The sequence below is a fragment of the Danio rerio genome, chromosome 22, assembly GCF_049306965.1.
Source record: "Danio rerio strain Tuebingen ecotype United States chromosome 22, GRCz12tu, whole genome shotgun sequence".
NCBI classification, from domain to species: Eukaryota; Metazoa; Chordata; class Actinopteri; order Cypriniformes; family Danionidae; genus Danio; species Danio rerio.
Window position 1 is genome coordinate 12,819,713 of NC_133197.1, and position 22,622 is coordinate 12,842,334.

Below are 22,622 nucleotides of genomic sequence, written 5' to 3' on the forward strand. Positions count from 1 at the left end.
TAAGTTCAGTAAGTGGTTCTTGAATTCAGTGTTTCTCTATTCTTTTAGATAGGACTTGGTCCTTGATGAATTGCCTGGAGGTATTGCAAATATGGCCACAGGGTGATTGGACTTCCATTGAAAGGTACTTAACCAGTGCATTACTACTGCCAATGAGAAGGGAAAGGGAGACTACAGTTCCAATATGTTTCCGATTTAAACGGCTCTCTTTCATTGCAAAGAAAGGAAATCAAATGGGTGCATGAAGAAATGAAAATTGAAAGTGACTTAAGGTTAATAGTTTTGATTATACTTCATGGAATCTGAATTAGTAAGGCAAACTAACTGCTGTGAAGATGGTCTACACTTGGTTAAGGTGAATGTGCAGAATAATGTGAATTGAGGGGATGGTGGTACCTACAAGCAACAGGTTCCCACATCAACTCAAAACAGTTGAATTAGTGTGGTACATTTGTTGTAGGAAAGAGCAAAGGAGAAATGTATTTATAGATGCAATTGAGGTACAAATGTGTATGAACAGTAGAAAAGAGAATCAACCACTTTAAAGTTTGCAGTTTACTAGGGCTGTGCAATTAATTGAAAACCCGATTTCGATTTCGATTTTGGCTTTTAACGATTATGAAAAAACATTAATCGAGGTAAACGATTATTCCATCACGTACCGCCCCTTTCCAGTTGTACACGTGTGAAAACTCTGCCTCTGCAAAGCTCAGTTCCACGTGAAAATGACTAAAAGCATGTGCTGTAATGTAACCTTTGCAGCACGGGATGCGCATCAATCATATTTTTAAAAGCGCAAAAGAGCATGTGCTGTTGTGTGTGCACGCGCCGTGCTTAGCCTCTGACAGGTAGCGTGTGTGTGTTTGCGCGCACGCCGCGCTTAGCCTCGGACAGCAGAGCACACACACATCTAACGCGATCTTAATGTGAGCGCTTCAACGGTCAAATACATGCACATTTGTGTCAGAGCGCGGTGTTTAGTGATTATTCATATTAACCCTCACTTGTGTAATAAACTAACAAGTTGAGAATCAAAAGACATGAGAAAGAGAAACCATATCATAGCCGCACTATTCTTAAAGTGACAGCGTGCGATATTCCTGCTGCTGCCGACTGTTCTTATCATTAATCAATAATAAAATTAAAAATACAGTGAAGATGTTTAAAGCACAGTTTAAACATAACAGATTTAATAACTCATTTCTAATAACTGATTTGTTTTATCTTTGCTATGATGACAGTACACTATGTTTTTTTAAGATATTAGTATTCAGCTTAAAGTGACATTCAAAGGCTTAATTTGGGTAAATAGATAAGTCATTGTATAACAGTAGTTTCTTCTGCAGACAATCAAACATATATATTGCTTAAAGAAGCTAATAATATTGAGCTATTAAAATAGGTTTCAAAATATTCAAACCTGCTTTTATTCTATCTAAAATAAAACAAATAAGCCTTTCTCCAGAAGAAAGAAATATTATAGTAAATACTGTAAAAAAAAAAAAACCTCTGTTAAACATCATTTGGGAAATATTTATAAATAAAAATAAATTCACAGAAGGGTGAATAATTTTGACTTTAACTGATAATCGTTTTGAATATTCGTGATTACAATTATGACCAAAATAATGGTGATTATGAATTTTCCCATAATCGAGCAGCCCTACAGTTTACAATTCTTGTCTAGATAAATCACATTTACTGTTTATGACATAACTGCTTTTGGATAGAGGGGAATGTAATTTTTACATGTGCTTGAGGCACATGTGCAGGTGAAGTACAACTGTAGGAACCTTGCAATTGTAAAGAATTTAATAGTTCTGACTTTGACTCTACTAGATGATTCCTGTTGACAGTTCTATTGGATTTTTCTTTTGAGATAGCATCACCAAAATCCAAGCCAGTTTTCAATTCCCAACCCTGGTTGAATGTCTGCTGCAGTGCAAATGCCATTGACACCATGTTGGTTTTACTGTTTAAATTTCAAATGAGGTCAAGCAGAGTTCTTAAAACCCAAATGTCTGGAGTAAACAAAAAGCACACATGGTTTTTGCCATCTTGTACATTGCATGAATGCACACCACAGGACCTGCATGTTGCCTGGTTTGAGGTTTGAAGTTTAGAGGTTACAAAGTGAGGTTTGGGTTGCTGGTTAATCTCACGTTTTCCTTGTCAACAGAATGACAGAAGTGAACAAGATAATAATTCTGTTGTTCCTGCTTGGCATTGGGACCATGATGTTGACTGAGTTTAGACGGCTCAATTTGCTAGAACATGAAGAATTCTAGATAAGAACAATTGTAGGAAAGGGTTTCATCCATAGCCGTGCCTTTGGTTACCACTTAGAGTGGCACATGTGGTCATGACCTTGTCACCAAGATTTCAACACCTATTCCGGTCAGCAGGTACTTATAAAGGTCCTGCAAATTTCAGGTTTATCACTACATTTACATATACAGGGGGATTTAAGGTCTTAATGAAAACTGGCATAGGTAAGAATGAACTGATAGGTTGATAGGGGATCAGAGGGTTTTGTTTTATGGTCTTAGATATCTTCCTTTGGTTGTATTAAGGACAGACACTCTCAAAAATAAGCTGTGACTTGAGTGATGCCTTTCCAAAGGAGCATGTTTTTAGCCAAAACTGTTCCATCTGGTACTTTAAGGATAAACATTACACCAAAAGTGCACGTCGATTTTGAAAAGTTACAACCCCAGGGAAAATTTTACTACATTTATTAATGAGAGTTTAGCACTCAATAACATCATACTGTAGTGACAAATTCTGTATGTCAAGCGCCACTTACACTCTGTCCAATTTGAAGAAAATTTGTTGAATCTGTATGTCATATTTGTATAGCAAACATTGTACACGCCTCCCTCCATTGTCTATTTAGAACCTACTTGAATTCTTCACTACACCAAAGAGCAGGAAATGATCAAATTACTAAATCTATCCTACAGAGGCCCCCTGAGTCAGTCGGTGAGTCAAGTGACATGGCTCCAGAGTTTATAAAGGCTACACTGTCTGCCGACTGAGTTAAAAACCATAGGTGGCAGAAAAATCAGCATGCAAAAGGCTTTCCAAGACTCTAGCTACAAACTTAAAGAGGCAAAACAGTATTTCTGCAGACCTCCAAAACCTGCGACCAAATCACTTGGCACCAACAATAGTTTATTTATATGATTTTTCAACTTTGCAAGTATTTACAACTAACCATTTGAGTCACTAAAATAATCATTATATAAAAACAAGTGTTTTGTGATCATAGTTTTTGTTCTTCATCCACTTCAAGCGAATGTGTGTGTAGTCCAAAGAAAAGGGAAGTTTTGACAGTCCTGCTGAGAGAGTGGGGACAGAAAGAGGACAACGCCAAGATAACACTCAGGCTGGACAAACACACACATGCTTCCAACAGTCACACACACTCATTCTACTTGTCTTCAGTCGCTCATACAAGCACTTATGTACACAAACACACTAACACCTTTCTCCGCCCACTCTGCCTCTTTGTCTCCGAAGAGCAGGTTCTACGTAGCTTCTTGCTTTCAAAATGTCCACAATTGTTCCTTCCACTGGCCCCCTAGATAAACACAGGACGCATACACAAAAATACGAACGGCAGCTCCATGCTGACAGACTGGGCTGGCTTAACCCACTCTTCCTCCCTCCCTCCCTTTTGGGGGGGGGGAACAATCCTAGCCCAGCGCAGACACACACACTCCGCCAGACCTTGAGCAGCCCCCTCTCACTGACAGATCTGCAACAGTGCTCTCACGCAAGCCCTGCCTCCCCTGAGACACTTCACTGCCAACAGAAAACACACACATACACACAGAACGTCCTGAGTGTGCTCGCATACACACACTTGAAAATTTTCTGCCCGCATATACAGCTCAGTCTCAGGCACAGACAAGCACATGCAAGGATAAATGCACATCTGAACACATGCATTTGACCACAAAGTACATAAACTGTATGCTAACTTCAAGTACGGAATGGAAAAACAGGCAAACATGTGACCGTCGTCCTTAATGCACCTCTGTAAACAGGAAATACAGTCTATCTCTTCCTGTCCACATCGCAGGGAAAACGACGTGAGAGAAAGGAGAGGAAGACAGCTCGAAAGGAAGAATATAGTGCACCGGGGCGTCCAATGACCTCTCGGGTCCAAGCGGACGGGAAATGGTGCCGGGGTCCAAAGAAAACGGTTCTCACCCACAGGGCTCTCTTTATCTCTCTTGACTTACAATGCTGATATTGTTCTCGTTCTCACTTTTTTTTCCTTTCTTCCTTCTCGTTAACACCCCTTACACTGGGAGTCTCTTTTTTTCTGGGTTTAGTTTTTAGTGTCATTCAACCCCTGTTGTCTTTCATTGTTGTTTATCCCAACGGAGCAGAAGAATGAATAGATATAAGCCATGGCTTCTGGCATATTGAAGAACCGGTGACTTGACTGCTCTTTAAGGTTTTCCAAATCTTGCAGAAATGAGTGGAACACACTCCCAGGGTCTGAGTTGTGTTTTGGTAATGCTGGGAAAAATTGAACTGAAGGCTAAATGGGAATCTAAAAGTTTTCATGTATACTTGGAGGAAGCAGGTAGGAATAGGGCAGTAATGTGAGAACAGTAAAGTCTTCTTGACAGTGTGCCAAAGTGCTTGTCACCTCAAATAAACAGACAGTAAAATCTCCTTGTCAACCTGTTCTGTAAACTTTCATTCAGAACCGTGGAGACACGGCAGTGACACGTCTGGTAATTTTCCACTCCCACGATACAAAGGATCACTTCCTGATAAGCTAATGACAGGAGGCAGTAAACAAATAGTTATGGTAGGTGTAAAACGCAGATATTTTATGACAGAAGACAATATGTTTTGCACGTAAACACTGAGGTTTTATGGTGTGCACAAAATCAATGAGAGTTTCGGACGCAACTCATTGGATAACAGATATACAATAGTTATCAGTGATGCCTTTGATATCTGGCATGTGGACGCTAAACAAGATCGTACAGCGTGTGAAGTCAATGATGGTTATGAATTTGGTTAAGGTAAAGGCTAAGAGGTCAGTCACAGGTCGCTATAACATTTCAGGTTATTAAAAACAGACATGACTATGGTTTAATTTCTTGACAGATAAAAAGTTCAGACAGAAACTGTGTTTAAAAAAAAAATACAAAGTTCAACAGCTCTGCTAATGCCCAGCGATCTCAAAGATACCTTTGTTACAATTAGTTACCTATAAATTACTTAAAGTTTAAGGAACACTCCAATATTTTTTGGAAATAGGCTCATTTTACATGTGATTTAGAGTTAAACAGTTGAGTATTACCATTTCTAAATCCATTCGTGCAGGGTCTGGCAAGAGTACTTTTAGCTTAGCTTAGCATAAATCATTGTATCATACACATTGATCCTGTGGGCCAGCCTGATCACCCGCCGGTGACCTATTCACGCTTGCAGTTTTCCATGATGGACGTTCAGCATTCTTCAGCCTCTGGCGCCTAGACTGCAGCTCTGCACAGAAAGTTTGGCCATAGAAGAAATGTTCATGCCCAACTAAGCCTGGTTTCTCTCAAGGTTTTTTCTTTCTTGACTTTCATCAATTGCTGAAGTTTGTTCTTCGCCACTTTTGCCACTGGCTTGCATGGTTTGGGACTTGTGGAGCTGCACATCGATGGTTTTGCTTTTCAATGTTTAGACTTTCAGCAGTGAAATGTTTTTCTTGGTCAATGTGGCTCATTTCAACCAAATCCATAAATGCTAAAACTCAACTGTTTAACTCTACGTGAGTTGTAAAAAAACCTATATCCAAAAAAAGTGATGTGTTCCTTTAAAGTACCCAATGATGCCAAACTATAAGCAAACAAGTTGGCAAATAACCACAGAATTGCTAATTAACCAACTATCTCTTTGATGGAAAATCTACTTTAAATTGAAAGCTGGGTTTTGAAACATGCTAGCTGGTCCAAGATTTATGTGATGACCTTGTATGACCAGCCACCATACGGCAAAAACCAGCTTGACTGCCTAAAGCTTACAGTTGACTGTTCAATGTTGCTTGTACATTCTAATGACAAGTTGGATATACAGGAACAAGTTACCATGTTATAAAACTTAAAGAACCATTGGAAGCTAAAATATATGCTTCTATGTTGCAATGAAATAGTCATATCCCTATTTCTGAAAGCTGTTTAAAAACAAAAAAAGGGAACTTGTGAACTTGGTCTTGACCATGTTTCAGGTCTGAGTCCGAGTGGAAGAGTATCAGGAAACATCTTTTTCCTCTTCAAAAGCCCTAGATAATGCTGATCATGCCCCCAACAGACCTCTCTTTCCTCTCCGATTCACTCTTTGTCTTTCACCTCCCATCCTGGTTGCTCTTTCTGTCCCTTTCTCCATGTGGATGCTTGCAATGAGGTAAGTCACATGCGCTTTCTTAAAATAAGACGAGAAAAAAAGGCAACATCTTTGTGATGGAGGGGTTACAGACAGATGACTGGAAAGGTAGCATGCAGGTGAGATGAGAAAGAGAAGTTGTGGATTGATGGCTGCAGATGTATGGCAATCTGCCGTACACACTGTCAAGCATTTCTCCTCAGGCAATTTGAAGGAAAAAAAAGATAGTCAACAACCACAGTGCTGCAGAAATCCAGCTACAGTGTAAACCTCAGAGCTAGCACTGTACTGTTAGCACTAGTTTCCTATGCAAATGATGATTGCTCAAAGACTTTTGCTCTCTCACCTTCTCTTTCTGAACAAAGAGTACTTCCTGTGTACACAGAGGAAATTAAGCAACACGTTTAACAGGTTTCCCCTGGTTAAGATGCCAAGTGATCAAACCGTGCACGTTCCAACACATGTGTAAGCACATCAAAGATCAGGATTAAAAATCGAAAAATCTGTCAGGCCAACCGCCTCAGGTTATCACAGCACAAAAAACCCCCAACTTTCCAAAGATTCACTACATGAATGTGCTGTGCTAACTAAGTTTAAAGCATGGTAGTCTTAGGCAAATTATTTATTTTTTTTGTAACTGTGGAAATGTATTATAGTTAGTTAATAGTATCATAGTAACACTCTAAAAAAATAGTATCAAAAATAGTAATGCTATAACAAAAATAATTGTGGCACAGTACTTGCAAAAATATCATAGTAGATGTCCAAAACACCATTGTAGTGGAACATTTATACTACCAGAATGGATCTACAAAATATATTTTTTTTGTTAGCAAAAAGATCCCTTACAAGAAAATTCTGTGGTATCGCCAGGGTATTTTGGTATGTACCAATGTAGTGCCATGGTGTTCTTGGGAAGCACCACAGTAAATGGGAAGTACGACTATTTGTCTAAAAATTCCATGAAATTAACAGGGTACCATGATCAAAACAAAATTATTGGTACTCTTATGTTTTTGTTTGTATGTATATTTAAGAAATGAAAGTAAAGGCTAATTTATACTTCTGCGTTAATTGATCGGCGTAACCCACTGCGCAAGCCTTGCGTGTAGCTGTGCAATTGTACTTCTGCGTGCTGTTTGTGTTGCTCACTTCCAAAATGCTAGCAGGCAGTTCTCTGTGTCGAGTTTCTTCGCGGGTGTTTTATTTTTTCGGAATGCTACCTTAATATACAAGTAGCTAAAACTCGCTCATTTAGAAGCAGAAACTTGTGAACGTGCAGTAACTTCAATCATAAGGTGAACACAAAACAAAATTTTCCATCTGGAGCTCCTTCACGGGTCCCGACGCTTATAAACAATCGCTCCATCAGGCTTGCGGCTCTCAGCACCACCCACGCTTATCACCACTACCTAACTGACCAATCACAGAGCTTGCGGTACACATAGTTGCAACATGTAGTTAAATTTACGTACCTCTGCATTAGCCATGGTGAGGACTATGCGACCACATGCATGGGCTTGATGCAGAAGTATAAATCAGCCTTAATTCCAGGGCATTTGGGGCATGTGCCATTGTATCGTCATTGGGCTTTGAAGAAGTACAACGAGTTATTAAATAATAAAGTTAATATACCATAGTAACATCAAAGCCCATTAAGAGCAAGTTTTAAATTATTAAAGTGAAATCATAATGTATAATGTTTACACTGCCTCTACGGCAGTATGCAGGGAAGGTGACCAAAAGGCGCTATGTGATTGCTAAGTTAGCGTGACCATGTTACCGTTATGGGTTTTTACAATGGTAAACAATACAGACATTTTCATCTTCACCATAGTACGAAAATCTCTGGTATGGTTTCCTTCAACAAACAAACTATACATCTTGCATGATACATACATAAAAACACATCTTTGAACAACTATTAGATAATAGTTTGCCATGCATGGTTACTATGGTACACTTTCATAGGACTGAGGGTTAGCCATTTCCTGTTTGAAATTCGGTTTACAAAAATGACTGATACCATAAAGATGACTCATGATTTTCTCCCCCCCCCACCTCACCTCAATCCAGCCACTTCCTTACTAACCCTGGCTCACGTCTACTGGAGCTGGCCCAAAATCTGCAGTGTGGTGTCGTGTTTTAGCGGGGAAAAAAAATCATGAAAAATCACAGCATGAGGTGAGGAGTAGCCGCAAGCCGGCAAAGCGTTTAGCCGCTAACATCTGGTGGCAGATCTACGTTGACTCTCATGCCCAGTGATTCATAAGTCTCATATGCACTATGAAGAAAACAAGCTGTTTGGTGCCGTGCACAACATACTGTACCACACTTGTGAAATGACTGCTCTGGGTCTGCATTATACAGTCAGCGTGAAGAGTGCTACAACCTGGAATTGCGAGATTACTCAGCACTGCTTGCACATTAATTACTTGCCAAGATGTCAAGAAATAGTGCATCTAAAATGTTTGTTAAAAAGTTGCTAAAACTCTTAAACTTATAGCTAAATTTGTAAGTTGGTTCTAACTACAAAAAATATAATCTTGACAACACAATCATGAAATATTTCCCAGTCGATTTCTCCCTTTACCCCTTGTTTATTCCTGCTCACCGTAACACACATCATTTAATTTATTCCCACTGGCTACAAAGGTCTTATGGTACTTTTTCCCCTAACCTTCTCTCTCAAAAAGTGAGGACGAAGTTATGCTGGCTCTTTATCATTCTTGGGCCTGTCTCCACTTGAGTAGCCAAGTTCTGTGTTTTGACTGTGATGATCTTAAAAGCTCCGTCTTGTGTTGCTGATAGGCATGCTTGTTGATGCTATCGCCACCTCAAGTGTGGGGGAACACTGCAGCGCTTGTTTTCGTGTTATGAGCCCCGTTGAATTAGCACTGCAGCTTTACTATTTCTCTTTTTAGTGGGTGTAAAAACAGCCTTTCAACCACATGTGGTTGTTACTTGCTATGCTGACAAAAAAAAAGAAGAAAACCGTTGCCATAGATACTCGCGAGTCATGCTTTAGAAAAATAGGTATCTAAACAATGGGCCACAATGATAGATGCTGTAAATTAGAATGATGAAATAGCTGGTTTAATATCAGTGGGCGACCTGGTTTGCATAGGAGTGCTACTGGGTAACAGAGGTTACGTGTGCCAGGATATAAATAGAGACCGCATCACCTGAATGAGAATTACCTTAGGCAACACGGCTACAAAGAGCCTTATTATGATGGTATTTCAAATGAGTGTCTCAAGAACATAGCGATGTCAGGGAGTTGTGTGTGTGTGTGTGTGTCTCCATAAGTGTTAGAGAGGTTAATCAAAGTTAGCTGGTGGGAAAAGTGTAAAAACTTGGTACCTTAGCAATGCTACACACAAACCAAGCTGTAAGAAATCCAATTAGCTATGCAGTAGACCTTGTAGTAGTGTCTTCCCTACTTTGTTTTGTAAGAGTGATATCCTGATCAATAGCAGTTCCAATACAAATGTATATGGTGGTTCTGTGATATGATTATTTATAAAGTTGAATCTATGTTTAAATGGCTAGATTATATGATCATCTTGGTGTCAATCCTTTTTAGAGTCAAACTGCAATGTTATGTGTGCCCTAGCACTTCCTGTATTCCTGTATTCTTTGTTTTCTCAGGATATTCAGTCCAGGTCAGGAGGTCATTGGAACCTCTCATTTGACTTTAGATGAGTGACCATGATAGCTGCAACACTGTTATTATTGCTAGTCAAAAATTAATTTAATTTGGTTATAATTTTTTAAAATTGTGTGAGATCCTGGTCTCAGTGCATGTAATATGCTGTACTGGTAGCATGCGTGCTTAAACTAGACATCCTTGAAATAGATAAGCATTGTGTATGTGTTCTTCATTTGAGGAGACTTGAAGACTAAAGTTGAATCTCACCTCTGTGGCCATCCTGACCACAAAAATAGCTTTCCGGAACTTACCTGACCTTTGTTTGCTTGTTGCCTAAATAACCATTGGAGATTTTGTTCTGAATTTTACATTCATTTGTGAAGATTGTGTAAGATTTTTCTGTGTTTTTTAACCAACCACAGTTAGTGACCTTTTGTTAGAATATAATTGTTGTTGTTGAGACTGGACATAAAGCACCCTATGAACTCTGTGTGTGTCGAAGCTAGTTTCTGCTGATGAAACCTTACACTATTTTCTTCAGTCATTTTTTTAAATGCCTCCTTGACTCCTCCATCTCACCAGGTCTTTGGATTTAACCGTTATTCCCCTAACAGTTTCATGATGCATCTCCATGTATTGAATCATGATTTGTGCACCTCCAATATTTCCCTAGTGTGGTTTGTAGGATAAATTCACGAGATGAATAACTGGCTAATGTTAAATTTGGTCTGTAGTCCTGTAAAAGCAAGATAAATACATTTGCCTCTTGAATTAGTACATCAAAGTAACAGAACAAGCTCAAAATTGAGGCCCCTGCTGGGATTGTTGTTCTGTGGCGAGACTGATGACTAAACATTCACATCAAAGGGCAAAAAAAAAAAAAAAAGAGACCAACCAAAGCACGCTCTTGCATTCAGAGACGCAGCAGGTCAGGTCATCCGGCGGTAAAAAAAGGACAAAAAATTGTGTAGATGGAGCCAGGGAGTGATAGAAGCTCTCGTCTTTCCTCTCTCTGTTCTTACTTTCAAAACCTTTGGTGTTAGTCTCCACTGACTCATGCCAACACAAATATTGATGTTCTGAATCCATCTGTCTTGTCTCCCATCGACAAAAGAAAGGGTAAGTGAACTCTTCTGAGCGAGGACAATAGGAGACAGAAAATAAATAAAGGAGAGAGAACAAAACCTTGAACAATACAACAATATAAGATGCTTTCATGGTTATAAAAAATTAATCAGGTGTTAGCACAGGAGGTCCATCTAAAGTTGACAAGTCTCTGGAATACTGAAGTTTCTTGGTTACTCTCCCATTCCATTTGTCATAAACAGGGAATGAAGGAAAACAGAAACCAAAGTTTTGACAACCCTTTTCACTTCCTCAAACAAAAACAAAAAAACATTCAATAGTTGACTGTAAAAAGAGGTTAACGATGTACTTTTCAGCCTGACCACAATTTGTGCTCAGTCTATACTTGCAATTGGAAAGAAACAATTCCTTAAAGGTTGTTTAATAAAAATGGGGCCGAGTAAAGACTAGCCAGAATGAGTAATCAAATGACTGTTTGGTGCTCAACATCAACCAACAATCTGTCCAAGTACTGCCAAGGATTACACAGGATGTAGCTTCCTGTCCCACGGAGATCCCTTAATTGGCCAATCAGGGCACAAAAGAAAGAGTGCATTGAGGAATGATGAGGAAATTAGTGATTTGACACTACGAACTAAAGAACACAACCTTTTTTTAAAAGTGCAACACTTGTGGCCTTGTAGAAGTCTGACACATGCAATCGGTGCAAATTGTGAAATCTGAAGGGTGCAAATCTTGTTGTACACTGTACATATCTTTGCAGTAAAGCTGATGAAATGAACCACCTAAGGCAGGGATGGAAAAAGTCAGTCCTGGAGGGCCGGTGTTCTGCCTTTAGCTTCCTAGTGATCTTAAAGGTATATTTGATTAGTGTTGGCGCAAAATTCTGCAGAACACCAGCCCTCTAGTACCGACTTAACTGACCTAAGGGGGGTAAGTTTAGCTTCTTCTACAGGCAGATTTTATAAGAGAGACCTCAAGTGGTCTGGAGATCTCCATTACCTGCAGCGCCCACATAGCGTGCAGTAGTGCCTCAGGGTTCTGTGCACTAACCCTTCCCTCCCTCAGCCCTACCGCCCTCACCCTGCCATCTATTTACCGTCAGGAACGTGGTGATCTCTCCTTAGATAAGTTGCAGAAAATGCCATGCAGAAAAACAGGGGGAGAGGGAAAGAGAGAGAGCGAGCGCGTGATAGAAATTTGCAGCAAGAACAAGGGTGAGGCTAAAAGCTTTTGAACAGGGTAAAAGCATAGAAACTTGTTTAAACAATAAATTGGCAAAGATGAAGTGCAGGAAGAAAGTGTGGAACAATGAACTTTTCTTTACAGGAATCTTTCTCTGTCTTTCTTTCTGTCATACTCGGTGCCGCAACAGTAATTTTGAAGCCAACAATTCATCCCTAAGGTCAAATTCAAGCTAGACCAATGACACACCACATTACACTTCAGACAAGGACCGTTCTATGTAGCGACTCCTCCAGACCTGACCCTCATCACTACACAACGATGCCCCGGCTCTAATGCATGCTGGGAACACAGCACACACAATGTCCCACTTGTGCATCTCACCGTGGGACAGATTCTTGTGGTTTTTCTCAGTGCAACCTTCTAGATCCTTCCATCTCCCTCTGTCTCTGCGGCCTTGGATGATAGGAGGACACCAACAGAAGATCCATTCTCTGTAAAGGCGGTGTCTGACCTGCTAGAAGCCAGACGAAGAGGAATCTGTAGCCCTGGGCACGCCTCTCTCTGCGTTTCACAGTTAGTGACGAAAATAGACAAGCTGATAAGGGAGTAACTGTATTCGTATCTTTGATCCAATTAATGCTGTCGCAGAGGGATTCAAAATAGCTTGGGTTGGGCAAAATCAAGCCTTTCTGTACTACACCAAAGTTCCTAGTAAGTTCCCAAGATGCTGTTTTGTTGATTCTACAGTAATTATTTACAAAATATGCAGAATATTACCCACACTGTAAGAAAATAGTTGACTACTTAAATTGGTAGTTTTACTAAATTTTTAAAGTAAATTAATTATGTGGTCAGGGGTGGACTGACCATAGCGAGCACCGGGACATTTCCCAGTAAATCTGCTACCGTAAATCTGGCCTGCCCTACCATGTTCACCCCCCCCCCCCCCCCCCCCCCCCCACCACCAATTGCGATATTTATTTAGCGATCGCTGCACCCCCTCCCCCCTTTTAAAATTAGAAAAAATGAAGTCATGTCAAATTAATGTTTGCCAGTTCAAACAGGTTTACTCACTTTCTAAAAGTAAAGTCAACATGTTGCTTTAAAGGCTACAGGTTTACTCTGTTTTTAAGTAACTAACCACTTTTTATGCTGGGTTTACAGCGTGTGTGGGATGTTTTTCACATCAAGCAAATTGAACTTTTTAACTTGAACATTTGTGTCAAATTCCATGCGTTTGCGGCAAACAAATGGTGCATTCCTTGTCATTCGCTGTGCTGATGGAAATTCACCTACATTCGGCTATTTCCATAGACTTTGTATGCAATCTACTTGCGTGAATACTTAATTACGTTTTTGCTGTGAACTTAGCAGTACAGCGCAATCCCTAGGCTAATGTACATTTTGTAAATACAGCAACCTAGACTGTACTTTATCAGGTGACAGGGGGCTGAAAACAACAGTGCAATCATGGAAAGACAAGGAAATGAGGCATCTGTCTATCACCTCTGTTGGATATGTCTGACTGATCTCTTCTTCCTGTCATTTTTGTTACTCATCTTTCTTGCTAAAAGAACATGATACCATAACACCTTGTGTTTCCTGTCTGTAGCAGTTAAATGAAGGTATGTATATATATATATTTATATGTCTACTTGTAGGGCCTCATGCCACCCTCGTTTCTCAGCTTCACACTTGTGGTTACTAGGGAAGTTGCACACAAACAAATGCAGAGAGGCATGCTTAATTTGATCATTTTGGTCTCCAGTGTTTCACAAGTGCTCTGTGCAGCTGTGAATCTTGTGGGCAGGTTGAAAATAACATCTCTTCTTTTGGACTGTCTGCTATCATGCGTCGTTCTCTTTTCCTGTACAGTCCCATTCTACTCTTCCCCCAAATGCCTCTTTCTAATTGCTGCTATTTTTGTAGAACAATAAAAGGAAGCTTAGCTGGGGGCAGCAGCCTGGCACATTTCGGGGCTCTGTGGAGCCTTTGGTGGTCTGTTTGTTTTGAGGGCAGATTTTCAATGAGAAATGTAAGGGTGGCAGAAAAAAAGGGAAAGACTTGATGAATTTCCTTTTAGAGGAAAAGGAAGTTTGAGTCTGGCAGTGAAATAACAACAGGTTAGAGACCTTTTATATGACATAGTCATAGGGTAAGACCTTCTGTCCTGCAAAAACACAATTTTAACCATTCCTCAGAACTCATTTTGTTGCTCGAATGGCTATCCAGACAGCGCAAGGTCTATGCCAAATGTCTATTTGCGTGTTTATTCGGAGGGCTCAGCGTGACAGAACAAGGTGGGGAGTGCGGCATGGTGCCAGAAACTCCATGTTGTCTGATTCAGCACTCTCCATGCCAAACGTTGCCTGTTTCTTTCTTGCACTCTGATGGTGCTAAGATGACTTCAAACATATTTTCCACAAGGTCCTTTGTCTTTTCACAATGGCATTCTCTGCATGCACTTCATAGCTGCCACACTTGCTCAGCAAAGAGGACACATGATTGTTGCCACTATCATGTAAAAAAATGCTAGATAACGGAGTCTAAGATAAAGAACTCTAAACTGAGAATGGAAAGGAGAATAAAGGTCAATGTGGACAAGTCTAATTAAGTTCTTAAACAATGGACTCCTTTGAAAATAACAGACACGATTAATGGTTACCTTAGCAAAATGTAATACTACCCTACATCCAGATACCGTGAGCTAAAATTTAACACAAAGTTCACACAGAGACAGATGAGCAAAGTCCATGTCTTGTCATTTTATAATCATCTAGGAATGATAGCAGTAGACAATGTCAACAATGTCCTCTAGCCTATTTTCATCCTGTGTACGTGTTTAGCGAAGACAAAGAAACATCTGTTTTTGACAGGTCGATTAGCCAGTAGAATTCAAATGTCACAATTGTTACTAAAAAAAGATGACATCCCTTAATTCTGGATCTCACCAGATATGACTACATTTGCATAACATCCTACTGCGAAATATCATTTATGACTTATTTGTCGTCTATAATGCGGTTGAAAAACTTTTTTTTTTTTTGTACTTTTAGTTCTGGGAACTACTAATGTAATCTTCCCCTCTTTATATTATTCTTAGTAACTTGATTAACTCCATGAGAAGATTCTACGTTACTCCTTGCAAGGTCATGTTGAAATGTTTTTGTGAGCCTTTTCTAAAAACACACAAACAAACAAGCATTTTGTCTCAAGATCTGAAGCCCTCTGAGAAAACGATCCTGAAGTTACAAACCCCTTTTGGGTTGTTTACACTTATATACCTTTTAGCCAGAAAAAAACTACAAAAAAATCTAAATCAAAGTGAAACCCTGTCTGATTTACTGTATGATGACAAGTCTGTTAAAGGGATAAATCACCCCAAGTTGAAAATTGTCATAATTCACTCATTCTTCATTTGTTTAAAATCTATTTGAGATTATTTCTTCTGTTGAAAATACCCATTGCCTTTCATAGTAATTCTTTCCCACTATAGAAGTCAAAAGAAACCAACATTTGCATTTAACATAAAGAAACATAAAGATTTAAAACCACATGAGGGAGGATTAATTATGAGGTAATTTTCATTTTTAGGAAAACTGTACTTTTATGCAATTTAAAGGACCCTAAAACCCACTAGCATGCAGTGGTGGAAAGAGTACAAAAAAAAAATCATACTCAAGTAAAAGTACCTTTGCCTAAAATGTAGTGCAAGTAGAGTAAAAGTAATTCTTTCAAAAGTACTCAAGAGTAGCAAGCAATACGGTATAAAAAGCTGATGGATTGACATGTAATTTGTGCATGTGTGTGTGTAAACGGAACATTCTGTAGTGCATTATTGCCCAGCAGGAACACACTATCATAAGACATTAACAATAGGTTAGATTTAGGTTGTGATGTCAGGTGACCAAAATTCCATGTCTAGCCGGTGTCTAAGGAAAATGTTGTTTTGATGTACAATAGTGACGTGCAATAACATTGATATTTGGTCGATTTTAGTTCGTGTTGGAAAGTGACCAAAATCCAACATCGAGCCAACATCTTAAACCATCGTCAAATTGACGTCAAATACTGACATTTATCCATCAGTTATGTCAACCAAAATCCAACATCTGTAACCTAATTAGATGTTGATATTTTGTTGATTTTAGGTTGGATTTCATACAATGACGTAGGCCTGACGTTGAGTTTTGATATTAAGCTGATTTTCATTTCCAAACAAAATGTGGTGTCTCCCTGACGTTAGGGTACATCATGTTGATGTCTTGTGCCTGTTGGGTGTTTAAGGCCATTTCGGTCAACATACAGTAAACATCGTCATCTTTTCATCCGTGACATGCATCTCTGGGTCAATGCATGTAAAACTTTTAGACATCTTCTTGGACTCTTTTAATGCTTCCAAACAGTTTGCTGCATTTACAAATCGCCAATGTCTTAAGGTAAATCATTCTGATGCGATTTACCTTCTGTGTGCGATCTGATTGGACAAGAATCACAGGACTGATTTTCTAATCCCCATTGAAAGGGAAACATAAAGTAGTGACTGCAGGTTGAAGGAAAGTAGTGGAGTAAAAGTACAGATACTGCACTAAAAATGTACTCAAGGGAAAGTAAAAATACATGTTTTTAAAACTACGTAGTAAATTACAATTTCTGAGAAAAACTATTAAATTACAGTAATTTGAGTATTTGTAAGTAGTTACTTCACCCCACGGCCAGCATGTGATCTTTTCATGAAAATAATAAACATATCAGCTGAGCTCACAAGTGTCTTGCACATAATTCATGTGACATGAACCTTCCGGTAAATTCTGTAATCAAATTAGCATTTTGTTCAGAATGAAACGGTAAATCACCACAGAACTAAGACTGAATCATTGTTCTGAGAACCATTTTCAGTTTAAGGCATGCTGAAAACCATCAATCATGGTTTCTCTAAAGCCACATCCTCTCCCTTTAAGGGATAGTTCACCCAAAAGTGTCAATTCTGTCATCACTTATTCAACCTACACTAGTTTCAAACCAATATGTCTCCTGTTGAACACAAAAGCTATTTTGAAGATAGATGAAAACCTGGAACAATTGATTTCTCTAAGTATTTGTTTTACCTACAATACGATTTAATAGTTACACGTTTCCAGCTTTCCTCAAAAGAACTTATTTTATGTTCAACAAAAGAAAAAAAACTCAAAAAACATTTTCGGGTGATCTATCCCTTTAAAATGACCGCAAGGACTAAGAGGCATTGCAACAGTGAACATAACATAATGTATCAGTTTTGCTAAAATTTCTCAGAAAGATTATGTGGTAACACGAGTTTCAATCATGCTTTTGACATCTCCTGATTCTGTTCCTCATTCTCTACATCATTTCCTGTCCTCACTTCACTGTATTTTGTGTCAGTGGTACAGAACTTGTTTTTTCTCAAGATTTTACATCATGTTTCGCTTGTAACAAAACTGCCTTTAAAGACAAAACAACAGCTGTAATTGTAATTTTATGTAACTTTTGGAATGATAAAATTTAAATGTAATGTGATGGGTGTATTTATATAGCACATCTATCGTGTATGGCCATACACCCAATCATAAGGGGGGTCTCTCCACATCATGACCAGAGTGAAGTATACACTTGGATGATGCGTCGGCAGCCACAGGACAACGGCGCCAAAAAAAAAGAAAAGCAATCAGAACGCAAGATAAAATAAAGTAATAATCTCACCATTGAAGAAGCTCTTGACCTTCAGGTATCCGACACTGAGTCGAAGCACTGACAGTTTGTCCAGTCGTGCACGGACGTCTTCTGAGAAGGGTAGAAGGTTGGTCAGTTTGTCTAATTCGCTGTTCAGCCGGTCTCTGTGCCGTTTGGAGGGGTTGGATTTCACACCATCAGGGGGTGGTGGTTTGGGTCTGGAGGGAAAGGAGAGAAATTTTGGGTTAGTCTGCTTGTTATGGACCATAAGTGGCATGTTTGACAGTAACAAGTCTAGTGGTGTTTCGTTGTTTTACAAATATAAATGAACGAAGGTTCAATTCAATTCACGTTTATTTCCATAGCATTTTTACAATGTAGATTGCATAGACGTTCTTGTATATTGAAACTGTGTTCGTCCAGTTTTCAGAGTTAATGTTCAGTTTAGTTCATCTCAGTGTGGAATAATTTTAACTGCAGAAAGTCCAAACACTGCAGAATAAATCCATCGAAGCGCAGCTCCACAAGTCCCAAACTAAGCAAGCCAGTAGCAATGAATGAAACTTCACCAGTTGACGAAAGTGATGGAAAAAACCTTGAGAGAAACCAGGTTCAATTGGGCATGACCATTTCTCCTCTGGACAGACTTCTTGTGCAGAGCTGCAGTCTAGGCGCCGGGGGCTGGCGAACGCTGGACGTCCATCGTGGAGAAACTGCAGGTGTGAGTAGGTCACCAGCGGGTGTTCAGGCTGGCCCACAGGATCATTGTTGAGACTAGTTGACCTTAAGGTCCATGTTAAATCAAAGTTCACAATGTTTATTTTGTTCACATTGTTATTCTTTAGGTGAACAATTAATTGAGTTAATCCACTGAAAAAATGTTTGCTTTGATAACCTTCAAAGTCTGAGCCACGTTTAAAGCGACGGTCCTTCTCAGATAATGTCAGTTTGAAGGCTTCAGCCACAATATTACTAACTCATACTATGTTTGCGTTGGGGGAATGAAGAGCAAAAAGAAAACCCCACTCTCTACTCAATATTCAGTTTCAGTAGAAAGTACATCAGCATACTTCTCCAGTCCATCAGCATACTTCTCCTTCGTCAGTTCTCCAGCCACCGCCGCCTAGACTGCAGCTCTGCACAAGTAGTTTGGCCAGAGTAGAAATGGTCGTGCCCAACTAAAACTGGTTTCTCTCAAGTTTTGTATCTCGCCACTGGCTTGCTTGGTTTGGGACTTGTGGAGCTGTGCATTGATGCTTTTGCTCTTCAGTGTTTGGACTTTCAGCAGTGAAAATTAAACCACAGTGAACTAAACTTCAACTCTGAAATCTGGTCAGTTTGATGGCTTCAGCCACAATATTACTTACTCTAACCATTAGTTTGCGTTGAGGGAATGAAGCACAAAAAGAAAACCCCACGCTTTACTCAATATTCAGTTTCAGTAGAAAGTACATTAGCATACGTTCTCCATCCCCCGGTGCCTAGACTGCAGCTCTGCACAAGTATTTTGGCCAAAGTGGAAATAGTCGTGCCTAACTAAACCTGATTTCTCTCAAGTTTTGTTCCTCGCCACTTGCTTGCTTGGTTTGGGACTTGTGGAGCTGCGCATCGATGGTTTTGCTCTTCGGTGTTTGGACTTTCAGCAGTGAAAATTAAACCACACTGAACTGAACTTCAACTCCGATATCTGGACTGACACAGTTTTAGTTTACTAGAACTTCAATATTAAGCTGCTTTGACAATCCACATTATAAAAGCGCAACAGAAATAAAGATGAATTGAAATACTGAAATAAAAGTCTCAGCAACTGGCTCACATGTATGTTAATATTTGGAAATGGCTTAAAAAGAAGCATTGGGAAAGACGACGCACCACAAAAAATGAGTGTCTAGGTTTAATTCACGAAAACATAAACAATCCAGCACTGTCTTATCATTTGTTTTGGTACAAATCAGCCCTTTAAATATGTATAAATAGGGGCTTCTAAAGAGCTTTCAGACAGTGTTATAGTTCTTAGATAATCAATCTCATGTTTTGGATTTTTGATAAACAAAACATTCTTATTTTCTTTGGTTCCTGAACAATATTTCAAGCCGTGTTCAGACTACACAATATCAGGCTGATTTGACATTGGATGTTTTGGTGATTTGTCAACAACAATGGGCATCTAAATACAATAAACCGAGTGGTGAAACAAATATTATGTTGTAATGCATAAAATCACAATTTCTCAAATTAACAACTAAAACACTTGCAAGTTTATTTATTTACTTATTTTTGGCTCTCCTTGACATCTGACATAACTCAAACATGGTAAAACTACAAAGAATATAGTATTCCTTGGTGGTATTGTGCAATGAAGGAAACATATTTGGAGCAAGGACAACAATCTTGCCTTTATGATGTCTCCTTAAGGTTTGTTTACATTTGTTTCAGGAAGTCAGTCACTAGTTCTGCCTTCTTGATGACATCACACGTCAATAGAGGCATAGTTCAACCAAAATTCTGAAATCATTTACTCAACCTTTCTATATTTCAAACCTTTACGAGTTTTTTTTTCTTTTGTTAAACACTCAAGACGATATTCTGAAGAAAGATGGAAACCATTGACTTCCATAGTATGTTTTTCCTGCTATGGAGATCAGTGGTTTTAAGCTTTCTTTTAAAATATTTTCTCTTGTGTCCAACAGGAGAAAGAATCTCATAAAGGTTTGGAACCACTTGAGGGCGAGTAAATAGTGAGTAAATCTCTTTAATGATGGCCATCCCTTTAAAGATGGCAAGTGATGACTGGTCAGGGAGCAAAGTGCAAGTCTGACACGTTTCTTGGACATGACGAGACAAGAATTTAAAAGTCAAAATCCCATAATCTGACACAGTGGCTATTGTAAAAGCAAAAAGTCCTTTAGAAGACTAACTGGCAAAATGCGAAATATTTAGCCAATAAATACTTTTTCTTAGGTTTTATTGTGAATGCTGAAATCACAAGGCAGCCTATATAACCATTGGGTTTCACGGTATGTAATGCTTGGAAGCGTGGAGTAATGATTTATAAGCTTTGAATTGAATCAACCTTTTTTTCCTGCATGTTTGTGGCCTTACATAGACGTCTGAAAGGTCTAATCATAGCTCAGTTTCGGCCAACGCTTCAGCCAAGAAAGTGCCAGCCAAATACCTTTTTTTAAGGCTTTCCATTAATGATGTACAAAAAAACAATCAAGATTTTAAACCTTTTAAAAACCAAATCAGCAGCTATTCACTGTTAAAACATTGGTCTATCTTGTTTTAAAAGCCATTATCTAAGCTTGAGGATGGTTACTGGAATCGCGGCCATCAAAACTATGACTGTAACTCAAGCTTGTATGGCCTTTTCATTGCCTGCCAGCCAAGAAGACTAGGAGCGGTAACTCTAGCCATTCCAGCCGGACCCTAATTATGTTTTCCCAGAAAGAAAGTAAAACTAAACGCGGAAAAAAAAAAAACCTTCAGGGACAAAGGACAGCGTTCAGCCCCTTCCTTCCCCTTCGGCCCTGCGCTCCAGCTCTTTTAAGTGACACGGAGGGGCTTGTTATTGTTGTTACCGCATTGGGTCACCCATCATTTCATTTCTTGGGAGATTTGGTTAATCCGAATGGCAATTATTGGTAATCGCTGAGCTAGATGAGTCAATGTTCAATTCGCAATTTACAAACTGAGGTAAAAATGAACTACATCCTTCAGCCTGGTTAAAAAGTGTTTATCTACATTTAAGGTGTGGCTAATTGTTTTTTTTTTTTATTAATTTATTTTCTTTTTGGGGGGGTGGGGGGGGGGGGTGTCGTCAAATGCATTTTTAATGGCTTAATTGGTCTAATTTACATCTAAACATGCAAAATGCATGCTGAACAAGTTTTTCCAGGATTATCATTCCCATGTGAAAAAAAGTATGTTATTTAAAATTTTTTTTAAATATATATTTTTGTGATAAACACTGGTTTTCTTTTCATGGACATTAAAATGTACAAAAATAAATAACATTTTCATAAATAAATATTTTTTAAAGCATTTTAAAATGTGTAGATTTGACATTGCAATATTTTTGCCACAATTAATAAAAAAAAATTCAGGTGAATTTTTCAATTACTTTTCCTACTGCTTAAAATATTTAATTAAATAGAGAAGATTCAAGAAATGCACCGTTTAAAAATTATCTACAGGATATGCAAAAGTTACTCAATTCAGAAGAGATACTGCTATTTTTTTACTTTTAATATGAAAAACATATAATTTTGTTTCCAAAAGAGCAAGTTATTTATTTTCACTTTTTATAAGAAAAACGAACTGTTGGTATCAGGCAATGTGTGTTTTAATTTCAGCTATTCAACGTTGAGGTTCAATAAATAATCATAGATAGTAGATAGTGTGTGTTTCCTTCAATTATTTTAAAATCAAGTCATGCAATCTTCATTCAAAAATCTCTCATTCGTAATGTCAACTTATCAGGTGAACTATAAGGGCAAAAAAAAATTTTATATATTTTTTCCATTGATCATAATTGTCCCTAAGCCCTAAGAAGGCTTAAATAGTTCTATTTGAATGAAAATAAATCATTAATTTAGATTGATTA

General features: G+C 38.7%; 1 protein-coding gene across 1 annotated transcript in view; it reads right to left on the reverse strand.

The window, feature by feature from the left end:
- Positions 1-22,622, reverse strand: part of ahr2 (aryl hydrocarbon receptor 2) — a 118,605-nt gene that overhangs the window by 79,115 nt on the left and 16,868 nt on the right. Inside the window, 1 exon segment of the mRNA NM_131264.1 lies at positions 18,047-18,234. Within this exon segment, the coding sequence (NP_571339.1) occupies positions 18,047-18,234 (188 nt within the window).